This window comes from Delphinus delphis, chromosome 14, assembly GCF_949987515.2.
Source record: "Delphinus delphis chromosome 14, mDelDel1.2, whole genome shotgun sequence".
NCBI classification, from domain to species: Eukaryota; Metazoa; Chordata; class Mammalia; order Artiodactyla; family Delphinidae; genus Delphinus; species Delphinus delphis.
In genome coordinates this window covers 34010124-34032075 of record NC_082696.1, presented here as the reverse complement: position 1 = coordinate 34032075, position 21952 = coordinate 34010124, and the positions used below count along the sequence as shown (strand labels likewise).

Sequence of the window (21952 nt, the reverse complement as noted above, 5' to 3'; positions counted from 1 at the left end):
AATTATGATTGATAATGCCAGTAACCCTAAGTATTACAATGACAGTATCAAAACCTACTACATGGTCTAGAATATAGAAATGCTACCTATCAACTAAAAAGGCAATCCCATTCTAACATCATAGATAAATGGATGGCTAATGGTAAGCTTATTGATGTTCTCATAATTAAACGTTTATTGATTCCTGCATGTTTGATGCTTTGTCTCTCTCTGAACAACCAGCATATATAATGTACACTTCAGGACAGTTAAGCAAATCATTTTGCAACTCCTTGAGTTTGACAGATGTGCAAATGACTTTCATTATCAAAACAGCCAACAGCATAAACTTCTGCAGGTGGATATATGGGTGGGCTATAAAGAGGAAAAGTGCTCCATCATTGTATGAAATGGTACATTTAATTACCTTTGGCTTCATCAAACATGATTTAACAAGGATATTATAATTCATCAAAATAAGCTAGGAGTACTGCTAGTTTACACCTGCTTATTTTAGCAGATTTTAAGAAACCAAATGTTTATAATATTTAAAATGTTGGCACAATTCCGTTATATTCATTGAGACTCTTACCAAAAATTTTAGTAAAGCTAGCTTAAATTTACCTAGTGAAATAATATTGTGGGATATATGCCCCAAAAGTACTTAATCACCATCCTTAAGTCTCAAAATTTTGTGGATCAAATACTGATCAAGCAAAGACCAAGAGAACTTTGTTGTATCATTCCTTTGGACTGGATGAATACCCTGGAATTTAAGGTAATAAACTGAAAATGATTAGTGAAATAGAGTGGACAATACTTGCCTTCGTCATCCAAAGTAGCATTTCATACCTAAGCATAGGAATAGCTAAAACTTTGGAGGACAAAAGGAGATATGTGACACCTAGGTGTGTTTTGTGTAGGTTGACAGGTTTTCTTTTTCTTTTTTTGGTCTTGGTTTTACAAAATCATTTTCCTATTTAAGTCATAATAAACAAACTCAAAATTTCTTCTCTAAAAAGAATTTTTTATTTCTTTGTCACTGCAACATTATGCTTTTAGCAGCCCAAAAGGTGTTCTGAAGTTATAACCCATCCCGGATTCCTGGAAATGTGGAGAGAGATGTTATCACAGTAAGACCTGACCTGATTCACATTCTGTGAAGCTATTTTGAATGTTCTTCTATGAATACATCACTTGGCTCATTTTGTCAAACATAAGTGTTATGTAAAGATAGGTATTAGTGAATTACAAACCCTATCTCTACTTTACCAGATAGTGAGACATCACATTGATAAGGTACAGGTTTGACTTAAGTAAATAAATGATGCTTTAGGCTGTAGACTATGGCTACTTATGGAAAATTGTAAATAAAAATTAAAAGTAGCTGAACATACAGAAATACAATATCCCTTTTTAAAAAGATTAACAAAATAGGTTAATAGGTAAACTTTATAGTTTTAGAGTCCAGGAAAACATATTTTTTGAAATGTCACCAAAATTGCAAACATTCTGTTTTTTGGTTTGGGTTTTATTTATTTATTTTTTTGAAAAGGGATACTGCATCTTTAACACATGTAAAGTCATATATCACCCATTTTCTACTTACAGGTAGTAGGAGTAAGAATAGTAGCTCCTCCTGGCAAGCAAATCACAGACAGTGGAAAAAGAGAAGCAATGGTGAATGAAAAGCGTGACTCTGTCACATTCAATAAAGCAGAAAAATGTGCGTTAAAAAATAAAATAAAATAAAATAAAATTCATGTTTTTTTGGTTTGTATTTCAATTTGCTCATGCATTGGTTAGATATCTTTTGCCATGCAATTAAACAGATACGCAATAGAAAATAAAATATAAAATACATAATTTGGAAAAAATAACATGCTGACTTTTTTATAGCCAAAAAAATTGAAAAATTAAATGGATTGTGTATTTTCAACATGCAGTTAAGCGTAATATCATCCATTACCATCTAAATGTCATGACAGATGGAACAGCTGTGTATAGAACTTCTACACTAAATTGGCTATTTTTTTTTAGATACAAAACATAAAGATCTATTAGGTTAATACAGAATATATGCAGAATGACACCTAAATTTCTATAAATAAGTCATTATATCTTATTAATACACAGGTACATACATATATTATGTGAATATACATATGCACCATACACTATATACGCACAAAGGTATTTCTACAGTAGATGTATGTGACCATGATATCACACACAAACATTTACTGTACTGAAGCATAATTTCAAATTTATGTTTGGAATTATTAATGTACTCATGCTGCGAATTTAAAATAATACATAACCAATGAAAAAATGGCATACATTTGGAAATAATTCAACAGTGATTAAATTAAAATGACATTGCGTTTTGAAAGATGCAATATCCCTTTTCTTAGCCTAAAAACTTACTTTATATACACCCTTAGCTGTAGAATTTTACTAAATTAAATTCCAAACCATTTCTTTATACAACAACCAAAAATACACAGATTTTTTTTTTTCAACATGAGAAATATACCTACAAATACTATTCCCAGTGAGGGATAAAGTCTTGAGAAACTTAACAATTTCCCACAAAAATAAAGATCCTAAGGGGCTAAAATAATTTGCTTTTCCATTATTTTTATTATAAATTTGTGTTTTAGTATATAATGTAGGGAAACTACATTATATATTAAAATTGTTAACTTTGATACTAACCAATACTGTTATGTATCTATGCTTTTGTGTATGTATAATAAACATATTTTCGATTGTCATACACAATATATGTGTGACACACTACATACAACTAAAAGTCATTACAAAGTTTCTTAGGTAAGTAAGGGATTCTTAGTTATATTACACACTAGAAGGTAATATATCTAAACATGTAACTTCATCTATCTATAAAATTGCAACTTCTCTAGTCCTAGAGGTAGTGATGAGGAAGAGAAACAAAAGCCCTAGCATACTTTCGAGTAGAAGACAATCAATTAAAGCATAATCATGAAAACTCAAACATTAAACATTTTAATAGGAAGGCTCATTTATCCAACCATTGAAAATATGAACTAGAAAAAGAATGTGATGCATTAGGCAATTTTAGAGAGCTATCAGAGCATTTTACCCACACAAAAAAAATCATGCTTAGAGATTGTTTTGGTGTACTTTAGAAAATTTATGTTTCAATTTTTGGGTTATTTTTAAAACAGACGGCCACAGATAAGAAAGGCTACAATAATAAGTGTTTTCAAATAATTAACCAATAAAATCAGTAAGTTTAACCCAATTCTAACTGAGTGAAGACATAACCAGAGGCCATTTTTATGTTTTCATATCCAATCTGAAGTGGCTGAGATAATTTTAACTCTAAAGCAAAGTTTAATTAACTCTCTAAACTGTTTAGTTTAACTCTCCAAATATAAATTTAAACTAAATAGAAACATAAGATCTGAAAGTTATATTCAAAGATTTTATTGATCTTGATTGGCAAATTTGTGTTAGTAAAATACTTAAATCTTCCTGTCTCAAATATGATGTATTTTCCAACCACAGAGGTAGACAACAGCAAAAAGAGAAAGCACTATTGGGGAAAGCACGTATGTAGCTAATTTAACACAAAACACTACAATGCATACCTAATGTTTCTAATGCAGATGTGTCTTCTCCAACATATATATCTCCAGGGGATAATTGTAAAGAGGCAATACATTAAAATAAACTCTCATGGAATCATTAAACATGTAGTATGAGTCTTATCTATATTATTAATGATTTATTTTGAGTACAAAATAACAATCAAAATAGTACATTATATGATTTAATATAATGTAAGCAACATCTTTTATTATATTCAATATAATTAATGAATGACAAACACTTCTATACACCAAGGTATTTTAGGACTATACTCTGTAAAGATTTGTTTTTAAATCCTTCCAAATTTTAATATTATTTAAAACATACAATTGGAAAGATTGGAGAGTTGTATTAATTTCTAAAACAATGCCTTATAGATAATGACACTTTATGGAATAGGAAAAAGTTCAAGTTATAAAAACTGTATCCTTTGAAATGTTTTCTGGTAGAAGTATACCTTAATCTCCCAAATAGAATTCAATTTAAATTCCTGTAGGTCTTAATATCTTCATATAATTCCAGAAGATGGCGATATTGGTTGATATAGTATAAAAGACTAATGCTCAATTAAAAAAAATTGACTCTTCATATTAAAGTGCTGAAATATTTAGTCAGTGAATATTAATATACAATTTTGTAAAATAATGCCAATATTCTTCTTATCTTATTTGTAGCCAACATTTAGAAAAACAGAGTAAGAGTACAAAATAATTCATAGACCATAACCCAAATATCATAATAAACTCTTATTTTGCCATTCGCAATACATAATGCTTCAAAACATAAGATATGTTAATAACTCAAGTGTTTGAGGAATTTAAATTCATACACTAATTTCAAGGTTAAACTGACAAAAAGTATATGTTATATCCAAAATTAAACTGCAAATAACCAATAAGAATTTATTTACAAAGCATAAGAAACAGACCCAGATGCTGGCAACATTGTTAAATTCAATTCTTGTTGTGTGTTCTAATTTAAAAGCACTCAGGGAAACAATAAAGTGCTTCAAAACTAGTGACAGTGACATATGGTAAGTGGGTGGGACAGAACAAAATCAGGTCTTACCTCTTTTTTACAATTAATATGACAACTAGAAGCAGAAGGACGAACACCAAAATCCCAGCACTAATTCCTGCTATTTTCACCACTCTGTCTGTCTGCTTGGCTGGGTCTGGAATCACTTCTGGTTCTTCTGTTGCTGCTGCTAAATGAATCAAAAATATAAGTTACTGAAAGCAGCTAATTATCACAGAAAGGAAAATTATTCCCAGCTAAAGCTTACCACAAAAAGACAACTTATTTTATTTGAATAAAGATAATCTGAAAATATAAATACAGTAGCATGCTAAACTCGAGCATGAGAGACTTATGGTAAAGAGAAACTTTTGAAGGGAGATTTTGTTAACATAAAAAAATAAAAACTTAGAAATAACTATCAAAGGGAACAGTTTTTCTCCAAGTATCCTTAAAAGTAAGAACACAGGAGTTTTAGCAAATAGTACAGTGGAAAGAGACAGGGTCAAATTTAGAGATTCATTCTTTTATCACTTCATTCAATAATCATTTCTCCACTAAAATGCAAGGTGTCGTGCTTGGGCCTTTAAAGCAGTGTCAACAGCATTTGTCTTGGACACAAAGGGTTAGGTTAAATAAATGCCTAGTCTAAGTGCTGGAGGTGTGAGTTTATGATGTGGTAAAAAAGATTTGAAATAAACAGTGTGGAGGAAGACAAGAATAAGCAAAGGAAAACAGATTCATTAAGTAATATTTCACATTCTCTTAACAAATAAAAGCCAGGTAATAAACTTGGGAAACAGAACTCTGAGAAGATGAATTTTTTTTTTAATTCTTTATAATCGCCTCACTTTCTTTCTTTCTCAAAGCCACCACCATCCTCCACATACATACACAATTAATATTATAAATCCTACTCAATTTACAATCTCCAGTAACCCTTGGAAGACATCTTCCTTTACCTCATTTGCCTTGAAAACTGGCAAGGAAAGCATTATTATCTACATTTTACAGATTAAAAAACCTGAGGCTTAGAGATATAGGACAGATTAGAAATTGCTCAAGAACAGAGACAAAAATCTAACATATCTTCTATCTTCTAAAGCAGCATTTCTCAGTGTTTCCAGATCCATGGCCCCTCTTGCTAAGAATCTGTGTGACAGAGGACAGGTGATTCTTAGAATTAGGCACATTTGGGAAACTCTTAAAGCAGCCATCAGTGTCAAGAGATGATGGCTGAATGAACAAACAAAAGGATCCCTAAATCCAACCTCAGACCTTCCCAATGGATAATTTGATAATTCCCCTTTAAAATTACCCATTTTTCTACATTCCAATCCTTTCTTCTTTAGCTTCTCTCTCTTGGCTTCTTTACCCCCAAACCTCTGCTTTCACCTCCAGTTCTGCACATTTAAATATCCACTTCAGTTTTCCAACCAGCCACAGTTTCCTCCCAAAGGGGATGGACACAAGGTCGTTAACTTTTAATTTTTCCAAGTAGGAAATTAAAAAGAACTAATATATCTAATATCAGTGTCATTTCATAAAATGGTGCTTTAAAGGTAAACCAGTAGGAAACATAGTTTGAAGAAAAGTGTTAGAGAGAACACAGTTAACTTTGGAAAATAATTCACTATAACTGTCTTAATGTATCTATTTCAATTGGATAGGATAAAATCCCCATGGACCAGTATTTGGTTCCCATTATTCTCAAGAAAGAAAAACAAGCCTTCAGTTTATTTCTTCTGGTAAGCAAGGGAGTTTTCCTTTCTGACTTGACACTTTCCATTATATCCAGGCTTCAGGGAATTTCCAATCTCAAACAGAGGTAGTTCAATGCTTACCACATTTCAAACTACATATTATGTTTCAATTCATCAAAACATGCATTAAATATAATGAAGCTCTCTTCTTTCCCAAGAGCAACTTTAGAAATACATACGTATATCAGTGTGTGTGTATGTATAAATGTATGTGTGTATTTATGTATGTATACATATATATTCAATAAAAACAGGGGCAGTATATTTCAAAGTTGGATATAAAGCTAAAAAGAATATATTTATTGTTTGTAATTCTCAAATTGGATTGGTTTGACACAGTTACTGCTTGAAATAGGGAGACAATGTTTGATGTAGAAATCTCTAGAAAAAACTTTAGGGCATGCAACGAATCATTATTCACTATTTAAAGCTTAGGATCATAAGTTTCTGTGCTACACGTGGCTTTCAAAGGGTAATGATAATGATCCATTTGTGATTTTCTGACTTAACTCACAGAATTAAACTTTCTGAAAGTCTTTGCAAGATTATTTCTTGTTCAGTGAGGTAAATATATATATATGTATATATTTTTTGCAGTACGCGGGCCTCTCACTGCTGTGGCCTTTCCCTTTGCGGAGCACAGGCTCCGGACGCGCATGCTCAGCAGCCATGGCTCACGGGCCCATCCGCTCCGCGGCATGTGGAATCTTCCTGGACTGGCACGAACCCGTGTCCCCTGCATCGGCAGGCGGACTCTCAACCACTGTGCCACCAGGGAAGCCCAGTAAATATATTTTTAATATAACATTTTAATTCAATTAAACACATGCTATTATGGAATAACTTTACAAAGATATTATGCTGTAAGTAGTGTATGTTATATTTCATAAGAATCTTCAGAACTGCTAAGCTCCACCAGAAGCAGACAACCCTCACAATATACACAGGTGCAAAATGGACTATCATCACGAAATACGAACATCCAACCTTAATACTGTGATTAATTATTATATAACAAAAGTGACATGTAGGTGATGGCTAAACAATTTCAAATACAGAAGATGAAGAATTTTTTAAAAGTCTCATTACTTAAATATAGATTTGCTTATAAATTAATCTAAACATATTTCCAGAAACGAAAAGCCAAATCTAAAAGTAAATTTCTGACCAAGGATACTGATAACCTTGCAGGTGTATTCAGGGTGCAAAGTACTGAAACATTTATAATCTATTATGTAAAACAGTGTTACTACTTTAAAGTCATAGAATATATGTACTTGTAAAACAATGGACTTCAATTAATATTTACCAAGTGGTTAAGAAAGAAAAAAACACCAAGTTCATTCATTTGAGTTGGGTAAGACTGCTTGTTTGTCATGATTACAACTCTGGTGCAAAAGAGTTGTTCGTCAATGCTTCAAATCATTATAAATCTTGAGCATTGAAGGCTAATCAAATTCTCCAGGAACATGTGATTTGGTGGTTGTTTTCCCCTGATTGTGAATCCTCCTCAAAGTCTTTAGCTATGACTTATTATTACTATTACTAACAGCATTCTTATTAAATGTCTGTATAAATTTATTACATTAGATACCTTAATCACATGTATTTCTCCCACTTCTTGCCCTGCTAAACCAAGGAACATAAATATCCTATTAAAAATCATTCAACCTTAGAAGATTCATTAATGGAAACACAAGCAGTAGCCCCTAAGTGAGCATTTTCTATTTTCTTCAAAGAGAGCAAAAAGCTATTATAGTGACTGCACCCCTGAGCCCCGTTTATAATTTATGCACGTACACAAAGGCAATGTGGAGCAACTTTTTCAGAAATGCTTTCCTTTGCCATAAATCTTTACCTTTTTTATCTGCCAAAGAATATTCAAAGAGTTCCCAGTGTTCTGAAGCCTAGAGCAGCATAATTTTTTGGACAGTGGGAAAAAAACTAAGGCAGTATTTTATTTTTATGGAGCAAATTTATGAGATGCATTTTTTTGGCAAAAATAGTTAAAGCAACTTTATAAATTGTGTCCTTGCTCCCACTACTTAAAAAGAATTTACCTAAAACGTTTAGGTAAAAAATATACAAATACCTAAAAATACATAAATTTAATTAAAAATTAAAATTACATAATAGCTGCAATCATACAAATGCAATCCATCTTCATGATGGATATTAGAGATAGAAGCCTCTAAGTACAATATATTAGGTGATCTCACAGCGGCTTTAGAGACACCACCGTCCTGCAAATTCTACATATTCTCCAGGTATTTCACTAATGCTTTCTTTCCTCTTCAGTTATAATTCTGAAAAATTGTTCACACTCACTTTCCAATCATTACTTAAAATCCTAGAATCAGGCTTATGTCTCCCAATGCCACCACCCCACCATCACCACCATCTCTAATGACTTACTGGTTACTGAGTTCAATGTACAAATTTTCTTATTTCATGCAACCTCTTGATAGCATCTGACATTGCTATCCACTCTCTCTTTGAAACACTCCTTTCCTAGGGCTTCCATTACTTGGCCATCTCCCAGTTTTCCTATGACTTTAGCTTTTCCTTTCCAGATCTCCTTTGTGAGTGAGTCCCTCCCTTGTTTCCCTTAAAACTGGGTGCTGCTTTGAGTTCCTCAGCGAAAACTTGAACCTCTTGACACAGTTTTCCATACTTTCTGGCTTGATAATTTCATCCACTTCTGTCAGTTCAGTTGCCATCCATGCTGGTCACTCTCAAATCAATACACAGTAGTCCCCCCTTAACCAGTTTCACCTTCCATAGTTCCAGTTGCCTGTGGTAAACTGTGGTCCAAAAATATTAAATGGAAAATTCCAGAAATAAACACTTCATAAGTTTTAACTTGCATACTGTTCTGAGTAGCATGATGAAATCTTGCACCATCCCAATCCTTCCCACCCAGGATCCCCAACCATCACGTCATCTGCTCCTGACATCCAACCATCAACTTCGTCATGGCTCCATGATTCAGGATCACCTGAAGCAGATGATCCTACTTCTGATACATCGTTAGAAGGTCAATAGTAGTAGCCTAACACTAGGACACAATGCTTATGTCATTTACCTCACTTCATCTCATCAGGTAGGCATTTTATCATCTCACATCACTGCAAGAAGAAGGGTACATACAATAAGATATTTTGAGAGAGAGAGAGAGAGGTACCGTATTCACATATCTCTAACTAAGGCCTCCAACCTGAACTGCTGACCCATATAGTCATCTGATTCTTGTTATATGTCTGCACCTCAATGTAGGAAAGTCACCTTCAACACACTATATCCAAATCTGAACTCATAATCTTACCCTTAAACTGGTTCTTCCCCTAGTGTGTCACCTTTCAGAAAATGACACAACTTTCTACAGTGTTCAAAGCCAGAAACCTGAGCATCATTCTTGAATCCTCCTCTCCTTATCTCTAGGATTAACATATAATTTGTCATCCAAACTGGAATGCTTTTGAAAGTAAAGGGGGATACTCTTAATAATTATGACAGGACAAAAGGCAAAAACTAGAATTGTCCTGGGCAAACTGGCATGTATGATCACTTGACTTTTTTTTCCTCATACAATTAGTTGCAAAGTACTACTACTTCCTAAATATCTCCTGTCTCTACTTTTTCCATCCCCACTGCTACTGCCTTAACTCCGGTCAACATCATCCTTCACCCAAATTACAGCTGCCACCGGTCTTATCTCCCTGACTGCATTCTCTAAGCCTAATCCACATCAAAACCAACATTGCAGCACATAGTCTTTCTAAGACTGTACCATGTCACTCCACTAATTAGAACCTTCCAACGGCTTCCCACAGCTGTTAAAATAAAGTTCATTAAAGCAGGGGCCATGTTTATTTTGCTTACCATTGTATTTCCAGTAGGACCTGGAAAGGAGCAACAGTACAAAGTATTGGTTGCATAAATGAAAGAATAAAACTAAACCTGCCTATGGTTGATTGTAATGGCATAAAGAAAATCAGTTGTCTTTTAAAAAAACACAAAGATATATTTGACCAGACATATATCTTGTTTTTCTGGGTGTTGGCATAAGACGAACTTGGTACATACATTTCTAAATTGTCTCTAGAAATTTCGACCCCTTCTGCTAGCCATTCCTTCACAAGGCTAACCTTTTCTACCGTCTGCCACATCTACCACCAAACCCAAGTGCAGGGAAATTCCAGCATCATGCGAAGTACAGGAGATTTGATATCAGCAAGACTCTATTTTAATTCTTAGTTCCTTCTCTTACTTGCTGTGTGGCAATAGCAAGTTAGCATCTCTTAGAGTTAATATCTCATCAAAAAGTAAAAATAATAACAGTGCCTATGTTATATAGCTTTTAGAAATAGTACGTGACATAATGACGGGAAATATTTTTTATAAACTGAAACACTTGTAGTGGAAAGCAGAAGTAGATGCTGCTGCCCTGGGTAGAGATGGCCTAGACGTTAGCCCTTTGGGCCTATCATATAAAAATTAAAAATTACGAATAGGGGAACTGACATTACTGAAAAAGTTTTAAAAAAATCTTAGCAGTCTATTGTATAAATATATAATGATGAGTTTTGTAAAGTGCATGTTATTAATTAAATAGTCTGCCACAGTGGATGTCTAAGCCTTAAGGGCATCTTGAAACATGCATTATTTAACTCAGTGATTCTTTGAAGTCACTTGCTTCATCATGTCGTATGATCTTATGAAACTTGTCTTAGATTATTGAATAAAACACAGGGTCTGTCAGAGTTTTATATTGGTGAAAAGGGAAAACAGCTATATGTCACACATTTTCTTTAAATAATTAACTAGAATATAATTTTTGTTCTTGTTTAATAAAGATATGGGTATTATCTGAAAATTTCTGATGTGGAAAATAACAGTGCAGAAGTCTATGGAGGCTTTAAACAACTATGAAATTAAAGTATAGATTAATATTACAAATATTTAAACTTAATTTCACACTGCTTAAGGCAACTTTTTGTAGTCTTAGATTCTCTGAATTTGTTTTTAAAACCATAGTTCAAAATGTTATATAAAATCCTGAAGAAATAATAGAAATACTTTTTGGAAAAGCAAAAGAAATAGGTATCACATTTCAGGAATGTACTTAAAAGTCAAAAACCATGTAAAATATTATTTTTTATTTCACAGTAATTTAACAAAGGGCAAATATTTAATTTTACATATGGATTCTCCATTAAGCTTCCCATTTCAATTTATTTAATTGGGTAAAGTAGAGACTTACTGTGTTCTCTTACTTCTTAAACACAGTGGAGTCTGTCTACCAAGTTACCTCTGAAATCTGTCCTTAATTCTCCATTCCATCTTCTCACTGCCTCAGATCAAGACCCAGTCATCCTGCTTTTTCACTAAGCCTTTCTGCTTCCCATGTAGGCCTCCTCAGATTTATCCTCTATATTGCCACCAAAATGAGTTTTCTAAGATGCAAATGTGATTAAATGACTCCTTTAACTGCTTTCCATTCAAGAGGAATGGCAAATGTTCTTGGTATGGCATATAAGGCCTTTCAATATGAGGCTCTAATCAACCTTTTCAATCTCATCTACTGACAATTACTTTAGGGCAGGGGCCCCCAACCCACCCGGGCCGCCCAGCAGGAGGTGATCTGCGGGCGAGGGAGTGAAGCTTCAACTGCTGCTCCCCTTTGCTTGCATTACCTCTTAAACCAACCCCTCACCTCACCCCACCCCGTCCGTGGAAAAATTGTATTCCACGAAACCAGTCCCTGGTGCCACAAAGGTTGGGGACCACTGCTTTAGGGTATCTTACAACCTGAATCAGTTAAAAGCATCAGCCATTCCCCAAATACTGAAATACTCCTCGATCTATTCCAGGGTTTGGCAAACTGTGCTCCCTTGGATTGCATCCAGCAGATTTTGACTGCAACTATTATTATGATTGCAAATATTCCACCTTACAAGATAATGCCGAATGGTTACTGATGTAACATACCCACAGCAGTGTATGTAAACTCTGTTTAAATTACATCTTAAAACTTTGTATTATCAGACTTTTGGAATTTTTGCCAATTTAGTGCTAGAAAATGATATCTAATATGCATTTGATTACTAAAATCATCTTTGAGATACTTGTTTGAAATATTTATACGTACTTTTCTGAAATGCTTGGTGTACAACTTTAACCCATTTTTTCCATTTGGGTTTCATCTTTTTCTTATCTGTTTATAGTAATACTTTATGTGTGAACACTGATCCTTTGTCAGTTATGTGTTGCAAATACCTTCTAGTGGGTGACATTTCTTTCACTTTAAACATAGTATCTTGATGAATAGCAGTCCTTAATTTTAGTGAAGTCAAATATATTAATCATTTATTTGAATTCTTAAAAACAATCTCTTCTTTTTTCTCTAAAAGTTTTAAAACTGTATATTTCATATTTAACCCTGGCTCTATCTGGAATTGCTCTCTGAGTATAATATACAGTAGGAAGGTATTTCAGGCCCCTCCACCTGACATAAATATCCAGTTATCTGTGGACAAGTTTTCAATTGATCCAATGATCTACAAAACCACTTCTGTCCTATATCCAAATTATATAAACGGAGGAATTCAGTTTCCAGATTTTCCATTATTTCCCAAGAGGTAATATTCTGTACTGACATAACACTGTTTTAAGTACTATAGCTCCATAGTATGTTATAATATATGATGGGCATGTTTCCATGCCTAGTCCTTTTCCTCTGAAGTATCTTGACTGGTCTTTATGTTTTGCTACGGGTAACTTCTTCAGATTAAAGTCCAGCTGATAAATGATCCCTTCACTTCTGTTAAAGCTGCTGTCAAAGTAGTCCAGCCACAGCAAAAGGCTTATTTTTCAATTCGAACAATTGTGCTTCTCTTCCTAAAAGTTCCATTTGGTTCTTTGCAACTGGTTCTTTGTTTAGTAACTCTTGACAGTATCTTGCTCATCTTTATGATTTGCACTTTTGTTTCTTTAAATATTTTGTACACAGCCTTTAGCTCTTTTGTATTCTGTACTTGACAATCCTAATCCCTGCAGTCCTCTGGGAATTAAGATCTGTTTTTTTTGCTACATCCCTCACAGTGAATTACTTTCATGAATGCTTGGGGACCTTTGGTTGTGAGTTAACTGCTTTATGTTAGTCTGTGAGAATCCTGCAGACCTAAATTGATCATGCTTTCATCTAAAAAAGAGAACTTGCATCAGCTTCTGCCAGTAACCATGAGGTGACATAGGGCTCGGACCATCTCTGCACCCCTCGAAAGTACCAGCTCTATATTTTTGTTATAACAAAACAATTGATCTGGGTTTCAGTCCCCGCTCTGCCACTCACTAGCTGGGTAATCTTGAGTAAGTTATTTAACCACGGCATTCCTAAGTTTTCTTATCAGTAAAATAGAAATGATAAAAATACCTAGGTTCTAGGTCAATGGAAAGATGACATGTGCTAAAATACATAAAGTCCTTAGGACAATACTTGGTACATAAGGTCTCAGTAAGTGTAATAATTAAATAAAACATAATTAAATTCGGATGAAACTCTTTTACCAAATCTAGATTTTTGAACGATAGCTAATACGTGTTCAAATAAACAGCATCAAATGGAGAGAAGTCTAATTTCTAAAAATACAGAGTTATTATCATTACTCTTTATCACATCCCATATTTGTCGAATACCTCAGGGGTACAAAAGACTGTATTAGGCTAAAAACCAGAAAGATGAACAAATGCTCTTCCTTTAGAGAGTATATAATCTAGAAGCAAAATGATAAGTACTTAAATAATTGTACTTATTAGCAGAATATGCCAAGTACTAAAAAGAGGAACAACCAGGGGTCCTGAATAGGGGCATAGAACTGTATCTGGTTTGCTGACATCCTAAAACATTTCTTAGAATTATTCAACATCAAAGTCCAACTCTGATTTTTAGATAAGGAAAAAACTCAGAAGAGGTGAATGGCTTTTTCATGGTCACAGTATTAGTTATTGACACAATTAAAAATACAGTTCATGCTTCCTGACTCCTATTTAGCACTTTCACTTGGGAGAAATGTGATTAGCCACCTATTTTAGGAATATTTTTTGTCACTACGAACTCAAAGACAGAGCGAGAGAGTGAGAGAAAGAGATCAGAGAGGTATCAACTTCAATCACTACCTAAACGTAAGAAAGGAGTAAAGTTGGAGAGATAAAAGTACAAATAAATTGGCAGTCAAACCAAATCCTTTCTAGAAAAAATCAGTCATGAGTAGATAGATGGATGAATGGAATCTTAAATCCATGAAGAAGGCATGGTTTTCCTTCCTTTCATTAATAAATGAATTAACTGTCGTCCCTGGCATGTACCTGGCACAGTTCTAAGCTCTGAAGATTCACCACTGAACAAGACAGAGAATATCTCTGCTCTCATGCAATTTACATCCCTGTGCTGTGAAGCAGATGAGACGCAAGTAAATAAGCATCATCTGATAGTGAGAAGTTCTACACTGAGAATTAAAATAGGGGATGAGGCAGAAGACCATGGTGACCTCTTTAGATTCAAAGGTGAGGGACGATCTCTCTGAACAAAACCTGGAGGTAGATAGTGTGGCTTTTTACTGACAAAAGGAAGAGTGTACCATATCAGTAGCAGAATGTTTTGAATACCTTTTCTCTGTACTAGGTATTAAAGGGGGTTCAGAGATTATAGAGCTGTCTACCTGATTTAAAAAAAATGTTATTTTTTTAAACCTCAAGTAATACAGGTGATCAACGAATAACAGTAGAGTGAATTAAAATTAACTTGGGGAAGTAAAAAAATAAGAAGACCAATAATATAATGCTATGACCCTGGGGAATAATGAGCTGGCCAACATTTATGCCAAAGGTACAGGAAGTGGAAAGGAAAGTGTAAATGATAAGGAACTACACTTTCCACATACTAATTATCATGTGTAGGACATCCAAGTAGTAGTGGCCTATTAAGAATAAAGTAGATTGAGCTGAAGATTACTGAGAAATAAATCGAAACAAACAACGCTGGATCACATATACACACACAGTGTTTATAAAAGTAGGCTACAGAACAACTAAACCTGAACCTTAAAGTGAAATGTTTATAAAGTGATAATGTAGATATCTGGTGTTGTTGGGGGAAGAAAGCTTCATGATAATGTCAGTGATATTTTTTTCTCCTATAAACTACAAGATCAGGAAAGTCTCTTCTTCAGGGAAAAATCTGGAATATTAAAATCCAGGCACTGCATTTAATTAAAAGGCAAATGCACTTGACATTTTTGTTGGCACAGAACTCAGAATGCCAGATCTGGGCCAGTCATCCCAATATGTCATTTAGAGCACAAACAGGAAACACACACACGCACGTGCGCGTGCGCGCGCGCGCGCGCGCACACACACACACACACACACACACACACACTTGAATGTAATATAATTTGAAATAATAGAGAAAGAAACAGAGACCAAAGAAAACCTTTATTAGTGCTCAAATGTGGATGTGATAAGGATGTGATGTAATCTAAAATAAATATGACCTACCTTTAACCTATTTCCATTTTCGTTATTTGTAAAATGGGGTTAAGATTAGCTGCTTTGGGGCTGCTTTTAGTTATGAATCCCACTTTCATTTTCAGCAGGTCATTTTCCACCAAGCCTTGGAAAATTCATTAATCTGGCGTATCTCAGGAGAGCATGCAACATGGTTTAAATCATATTAATAGAGGTTGCAGTGCAATTTTCACAGGTGTTTATTTACTAAATTATAGCCTGCCTTAATATTGTACAGAGGAGCCAGATTAAAAAGTGATTTTATTTGAGTTCCAGCTTTTCTAAGATAATTTAGTATAAAGTCTAAATTATTAATATATGTTTTAGAACTTGAGATTGGTTTTAATCCTAAAATATCTTTTGGCTGTGAGTGAACAGTTAGGAGCCACATTTTTAAATGGTTCTTGATGGTCTAAAGTTATCTAAGCCCTGGCTATATTTCACAATTTCTACTTCTCAAAATATCTAGCAAACACTTAAATCCAAGATACTTTAATCAATTACATTTTGTACACTTCTAGATAATAAGCCTTATTTTTACACTCAAAGCCCTCCCCTTGTCTAAACAGGACCCCTTCAATAGAAAATTTCTATCTCCTCAATGAAGGCTTCCTCTGTTCTTCAATCTCACCCTCTTCTGAATTCCTATGCCCTTATAGATTCTGTTTCTTACCTGTACTGTAAATCACAGCCTAATAGAGGTAGGGTGGAGTTTTGGGAGGAGCAAGGTTAACATTCACTGATTATATGAACTCGGAGGAAATTAGACATCTTCTTTGAATATCAGTTTCTTTTATGAAATGGGGCAATAATACTCTTTCATACATATTCTAAGGAGTAAATGAGATAATCTTAAAGAAAATTCATCAAGGTTTGTTTCCTATGTGTGTTTTCCATATCTTTTCTTCTTTGAGGGCATACACCAGCATCTCTCTCTCTCTCTAGCAAATAGTAGGGATTCAGGAAATACTTGATCTCCAAATCCCTCACATGAGTTAGAGATTTAACCACCAATAATCTGCACGACACTGTTTGGGAGACAGAGTTTTACAGTGTAAATGCAAATAGGCTACCTAAGCTTTTTGCCTATTATTTTAAAAGGTATGTATTTGGTATAAATTCATTCTCAGAAGAAGAATGCCCATCAGTGGTGGCTTCAGCTCTCCCATACCCTGAGAAATATCCTCTTCTCCTTTATCCTCGCTTTATACTCCACTGTGACTAATTTTTAAACCACGGTGGGTTTTTTGTTTTGTTTGTTTTGTCTTTTTGCCTGTTTGCCATCCCAACTGTTGGTCCCTTACTCTTCTTCCCTTAAGAGCTAATTCTCAGAGCCCTCAAACAAGTGGCCTCATTTTTCTTTGACCTTTAGTATATCTGCTTTTTCAATTACCTCCAAGCTCACTGAATCCACTGCTCACATACTTCTTCCACTTTCTGTTTTGAATTCCTTAAAGCTGGTTTCTAAGCACCTCACTCCAAAGGAGTCCTGCTACTGTCAAGGACTCCTAGCTTATGGGGAAAAAGAAAAATGTCATTTATTCTGAAGAGATCTCTGAGGCACTGTCCCCCAGTATGACCAGATCCCACAGCTGGGTTCCCGGTCCTCAGTACTCGCTGGCAGATCTGCTCTTCTTGGACAACGCTGAACCACAATTCTTCCATTAACCTCAATGTGAACTTGCTCTTTTTCATGGGCTTCTCTGAGCCTTAGATTTTATAAGCATACTTCTTTTCCAGTCCCCCCAACCTAATACGTTTTTATATTTTGGGAATATAGAAAGCCAAATGTTTCAAAGGAAAATTGTGCTCTTCTACAAAGTTTATACACACTTGGTAGATGATGTGATAGATCCCGTCTAACCTTAAGTACTGGAGATCACTGCGTAAACCAACATGCTCTGACACAGAGATAAGACACGTGCTTCATAAAATCCCATCCTCAATACACTGTTCTTCTTTAAGAATACTGAACTTCTCTTACCTGTAGTGAACTCAATAGTGGGATCAACAGAAGCCAGGAAAAGGGCAACAGAGGTAAAGCAAAGATTAAAATCTGAACAATGAAGTATAACTTGAGGAACTGTGATCATTAAAGATAGTCAATAAATTATTAATAATAACATCATGTGCATACTAACAATTATTCCAAGATTCTTAACTGAAGATTGATTTCTAATTGCCTTGACAAAGAACAAGGTGAAATTACAAGCAAAAAAATCAGGTAAAATCATAGGCTCTACTCTGTTTTTCTTATTGGTTTTTGCAGCATAATAATTCCTTCAATTTTGCAAGAATAAAGATTAGTGTCTGTTTTAACTGTTTCATTTCCTTCTTTCAACTTCTTTTCCTTTCATTTCCTCTAGATAACGTTCACTCGGTTTGCTCCACATATCTTTTCCATATCATATTAGATCTGTGAGATTTCTCCAAAAGCTTAGTCTTGAGTCTGCAGAAAACAAGAGCAGTAGTGTGTGTGCATGTGTGTGTGTGTGCCTCACACAAGCTCTCCACTCTCACCTGCACAGCCATGTTGCACCTGTGATTTCCAAGCTGCATTCATAAGGGGTGAACTGGCAAAATTCCACCCTCTACTCTTTCATTAGAAGTGGACACAGAATCAAAAGGAACTGAATCCAAATCGACACAAGACAGCTGGCCCCATCCCTCTCTGGTAGCAAAATGAATGAACCTTGACAAGGAGTGTGAATTCGCTTGTGAACAGGCAGTTCCCAGGTAGCGCAAACTTTTTGCTCAGTCATGGACATGTTTACCTGCTACCAATGGATAGTGGGAAGGAGTAGGTCTGATTATTCTAAATGATGAGCCCCAAAACATGCTGATAGGAGACAAATTCAATCCTGGGTTTCAACTGTGCTGTGTTCAAAGAAAAAAATATTCTTCTCTTTGCAAGGTATCCTTTTATCACAGGGGATTTCATAAAAGGAACCAACCATGACACAACTCTCACTGGAAAGGAAACTGCACTGGAATTAGGTTCCTGCAGTCATATCATAATCCACCTGAATTTACCTTCTCAACATCCTCTAACCTGCCTCATAGGCCTGAAGAAATAGAACATCTGGCTAATGACTGAGGGCTTCATTTTGTAGCAGGAAAGAAGGATGCCAAGTGTGACACATTCTTCTGAGGACACACCTGATGGTTTCTAAAAGAAGGAGTGAGAGTCTGAAGACTCTCAGGGTAGCTTTAAGAAGGAAAGAATGGGGAAGGCAGGAGAGGTGTCCTTAAAGAAAACCTCTTGTGGAAGGTCTAAGTATAGAAGCATGCTTCTCACTGATGGTAAAGGAACTAAGTATACTTAAGTCAGCTATAATTCCCCTATTTATCCCTTCTTCACCATTACAGTCTTCCTTCAGGACAAGACCTTGAATAACCATGTTGCTTACAGTTTGAACCATTTAATCTGGTGGAACAAAATGGGGTGGGTACATGGGTGGGAAGGGATGGGCCTGATTTGCTCCATTTCCTCGGATCTGGGAAGCCAGTTGGCTTTTAAAATGGATCAGTAAACTATGATCTTACAAATCCTCTTGCTTTCCAGTAGCATTTTTAAAGAAAAAGACAAGATTAATGATTCCCTATTATGTTTGCAATACAATAAATGTATAAATTTAGTATCAAGTTTAAAAAAGTGCTATTTTAATAGGGTATGAAGCTAGAATTACATTTGAACTGATCTCTGAAAACTACTAGAATTTATCAGAGAATTTACAAGCAATTTTACGCAGCACACCATGGTAAGAATAAACATATTTTACTGTTCTGCATAGCTAAGTGAAGAGACCCACCTCTGGACAGGAACAGAGAGGGTGCCCAGCTATACTAGTGTTCCAATTAAGAACTGAGAGGAAGGCAGGGAGCTTCTATCAGAGATCAGTGGTTACCACTCACTTGGGCCTCTGTATGACTTAAACGTGTATATTGAAACCAGTACCCCTCTTTAGAGAGGACCAGACAACCTCAGACCCATTCATCTGTTCTGTAGCCCTTCCCTACTAACTTCTTATTGGCTCCATCTCTCTGGAGAACTCTAAGTAATACACTACCATTCATATTATTTCCAGCACTGAATTTGCCTCCAGCGTGTTTGAACGTTCTATATTTTGCTATGGTTTACTATTAAAATTCTTCTGGGAAGTATTCTTTTCAAAAATATGATAAAAACAAAGAAACAATCACTTCTCAAGTAGTATATTTTAAAATAGAACCATTTAAATCTCTTATTTTTGTAATCAGAGGACATCTCTAGGGCAATCAGATAATTCAGAGATTTTAGTCTCTGTCCATCCATATTTTTGTTTTCAAAACAGGCATTGAACCTACTCATGAAGTTCAAGCTACTTAAATATTCCAAGTCATAACAGTAACTCAATCCTTTAAATATATAACATTTCAAGCCATATGAGCACACTAAAATATTTCTTTGTTACAGCTGTGTAAACATCTGGATAAATCATATCCTATCATGTCACCATGTACTTTAGTAACTGAAAGTCGATTCTAAGCACATGACCACAACTACTTGCAATGTAACAGATGATGCTCTCAATATAAGACTATGTTGCTATGGCATCAGCAAACCACAATCTTATGAATCCTCTTGTCTACCCAGTACATTTTTTAAGGGAAAAGAAAATATTAATGGTTACTATTATATGTTTGCATTTATAATAAATATAAATTCAGTAGCAGGAACCAACCATTATTATAAATTAATAATTTACTAGTTTTATAGTACATAAAATTAGAACTACATTTGAACTGATCTATGATAATTCCCAGAATTTACCAGTAGACTTTGCAGTATTACCACTACATTTTTGCAGTTCATTAGCATGTACCAATAAAATGAATATGAAAGAATAAAATGTAACAGCAATATTTACCTTTTAAAGGAAGGCCATACAGTGCTAGTTTATTTTGCAGTACAACAAGCATATCTCTGACATATATGGAATAAATTCTACAAAGCTAAAGGAATAATAATAATCTTTTAAATTAGATTATCTCAAGCTATTTCCAAATCCCCAACAAACATTGAAACAGAGTTTTGTATTCTGGGTATGTGAACTTGGCCAACAACAAAGATTTGCATAAGACATTCTTTCCCTACGAGGCCAAGTTTTGTTTTTCTTCATTAGTTTCTATAAATTCTTATTCCAAAGTCTCTGATTCAGACAGATTGTTTTCTCCAACTTTTGTAATATCAAAGTTACCTAAGCTGAACCTCAAAGGAGACAAGATATTCTTATAAATCTTTGCTAAATTGTCTTACCTTATAGAGAAAGACTACATAAACACATTTAAATAAAGATGAAAATCAATGGTTTGTAGTTTAGAAAACACTGGTTATATCCTTGCTCAAAAAAGATAAAATGCCGACTAAACAGCTATACCTAAGATACATATTCGTTTCCAACTGTCTCTGTAACAAATTGACCACAACACCCATTTATTCCCTTACAGTTCTGGGGATCAGAGGTCCAAAAACAGTATAATTGGGCCAAAATCAAAGTATTGGCCTGTTTATGCTCCCTCCAAAGGCTCTAAGGGAGAAGACCATCCTTGGCTCTTCCAGCTTTGGCAGCTGTTAGCATCACATCACTCCAACCTCTGTCTCTGTGGTCATGTTGTCTTCTCCTCTGGGTGTCAAGTTTTCTTTTGCCTCTTTCTTATAATATACACATGATTGGATTAGGGCCCATCCAGTTAATACAGGATAATCCTCTTGTCAAGATCCTTAATTATATCTGCAGATATTCTTTTCCCTTATGAGGTCACATTTATAGGTTCCAGAGATCAGGACCTGATAGTTTTAGGTGGCCATTATTCAGCCTATTAAAATCTGTATGCTTTCTAATGTGTTTTAGAGAATATTTTTCCAGATAAACGTGGTAGGTAATCAAAAGAATCCCAAAGGAAAGAAATCAAAGTAATGGTGCTGAGTGGCAGGGAACAGAGAA

At 34.7% G+C, this 21952-nt stretch overlaps 1 protein-coding gene across 3 annotated transcripts in view; it reads right to left on the bottom strand.

Annotated features, from left to right (window-relative positions):
* PTPRK (protein tyrosine phosphatase receptor type K) overlaps positions 1–21952 on the bottom strand; it is a 568874-nt gene that overhangs the window by 38229 nt on the left and 508693 nt on the right. For 2 of the 3 annotated variants that reach the window (XM_060029986.1, XM_060029983.1), the window contains exon 14: positions 4687–4825. In XM_060029986.1, the coding sequence (XP_059885969.1) occupies positions 4687–4825 (139 nt within the window). The remainder of the gene's footprint in view (positions 1–4686; positions 4826–21952) is intronic. The other variant, XM_060029984.1, reaches the window with a different exon arrangement.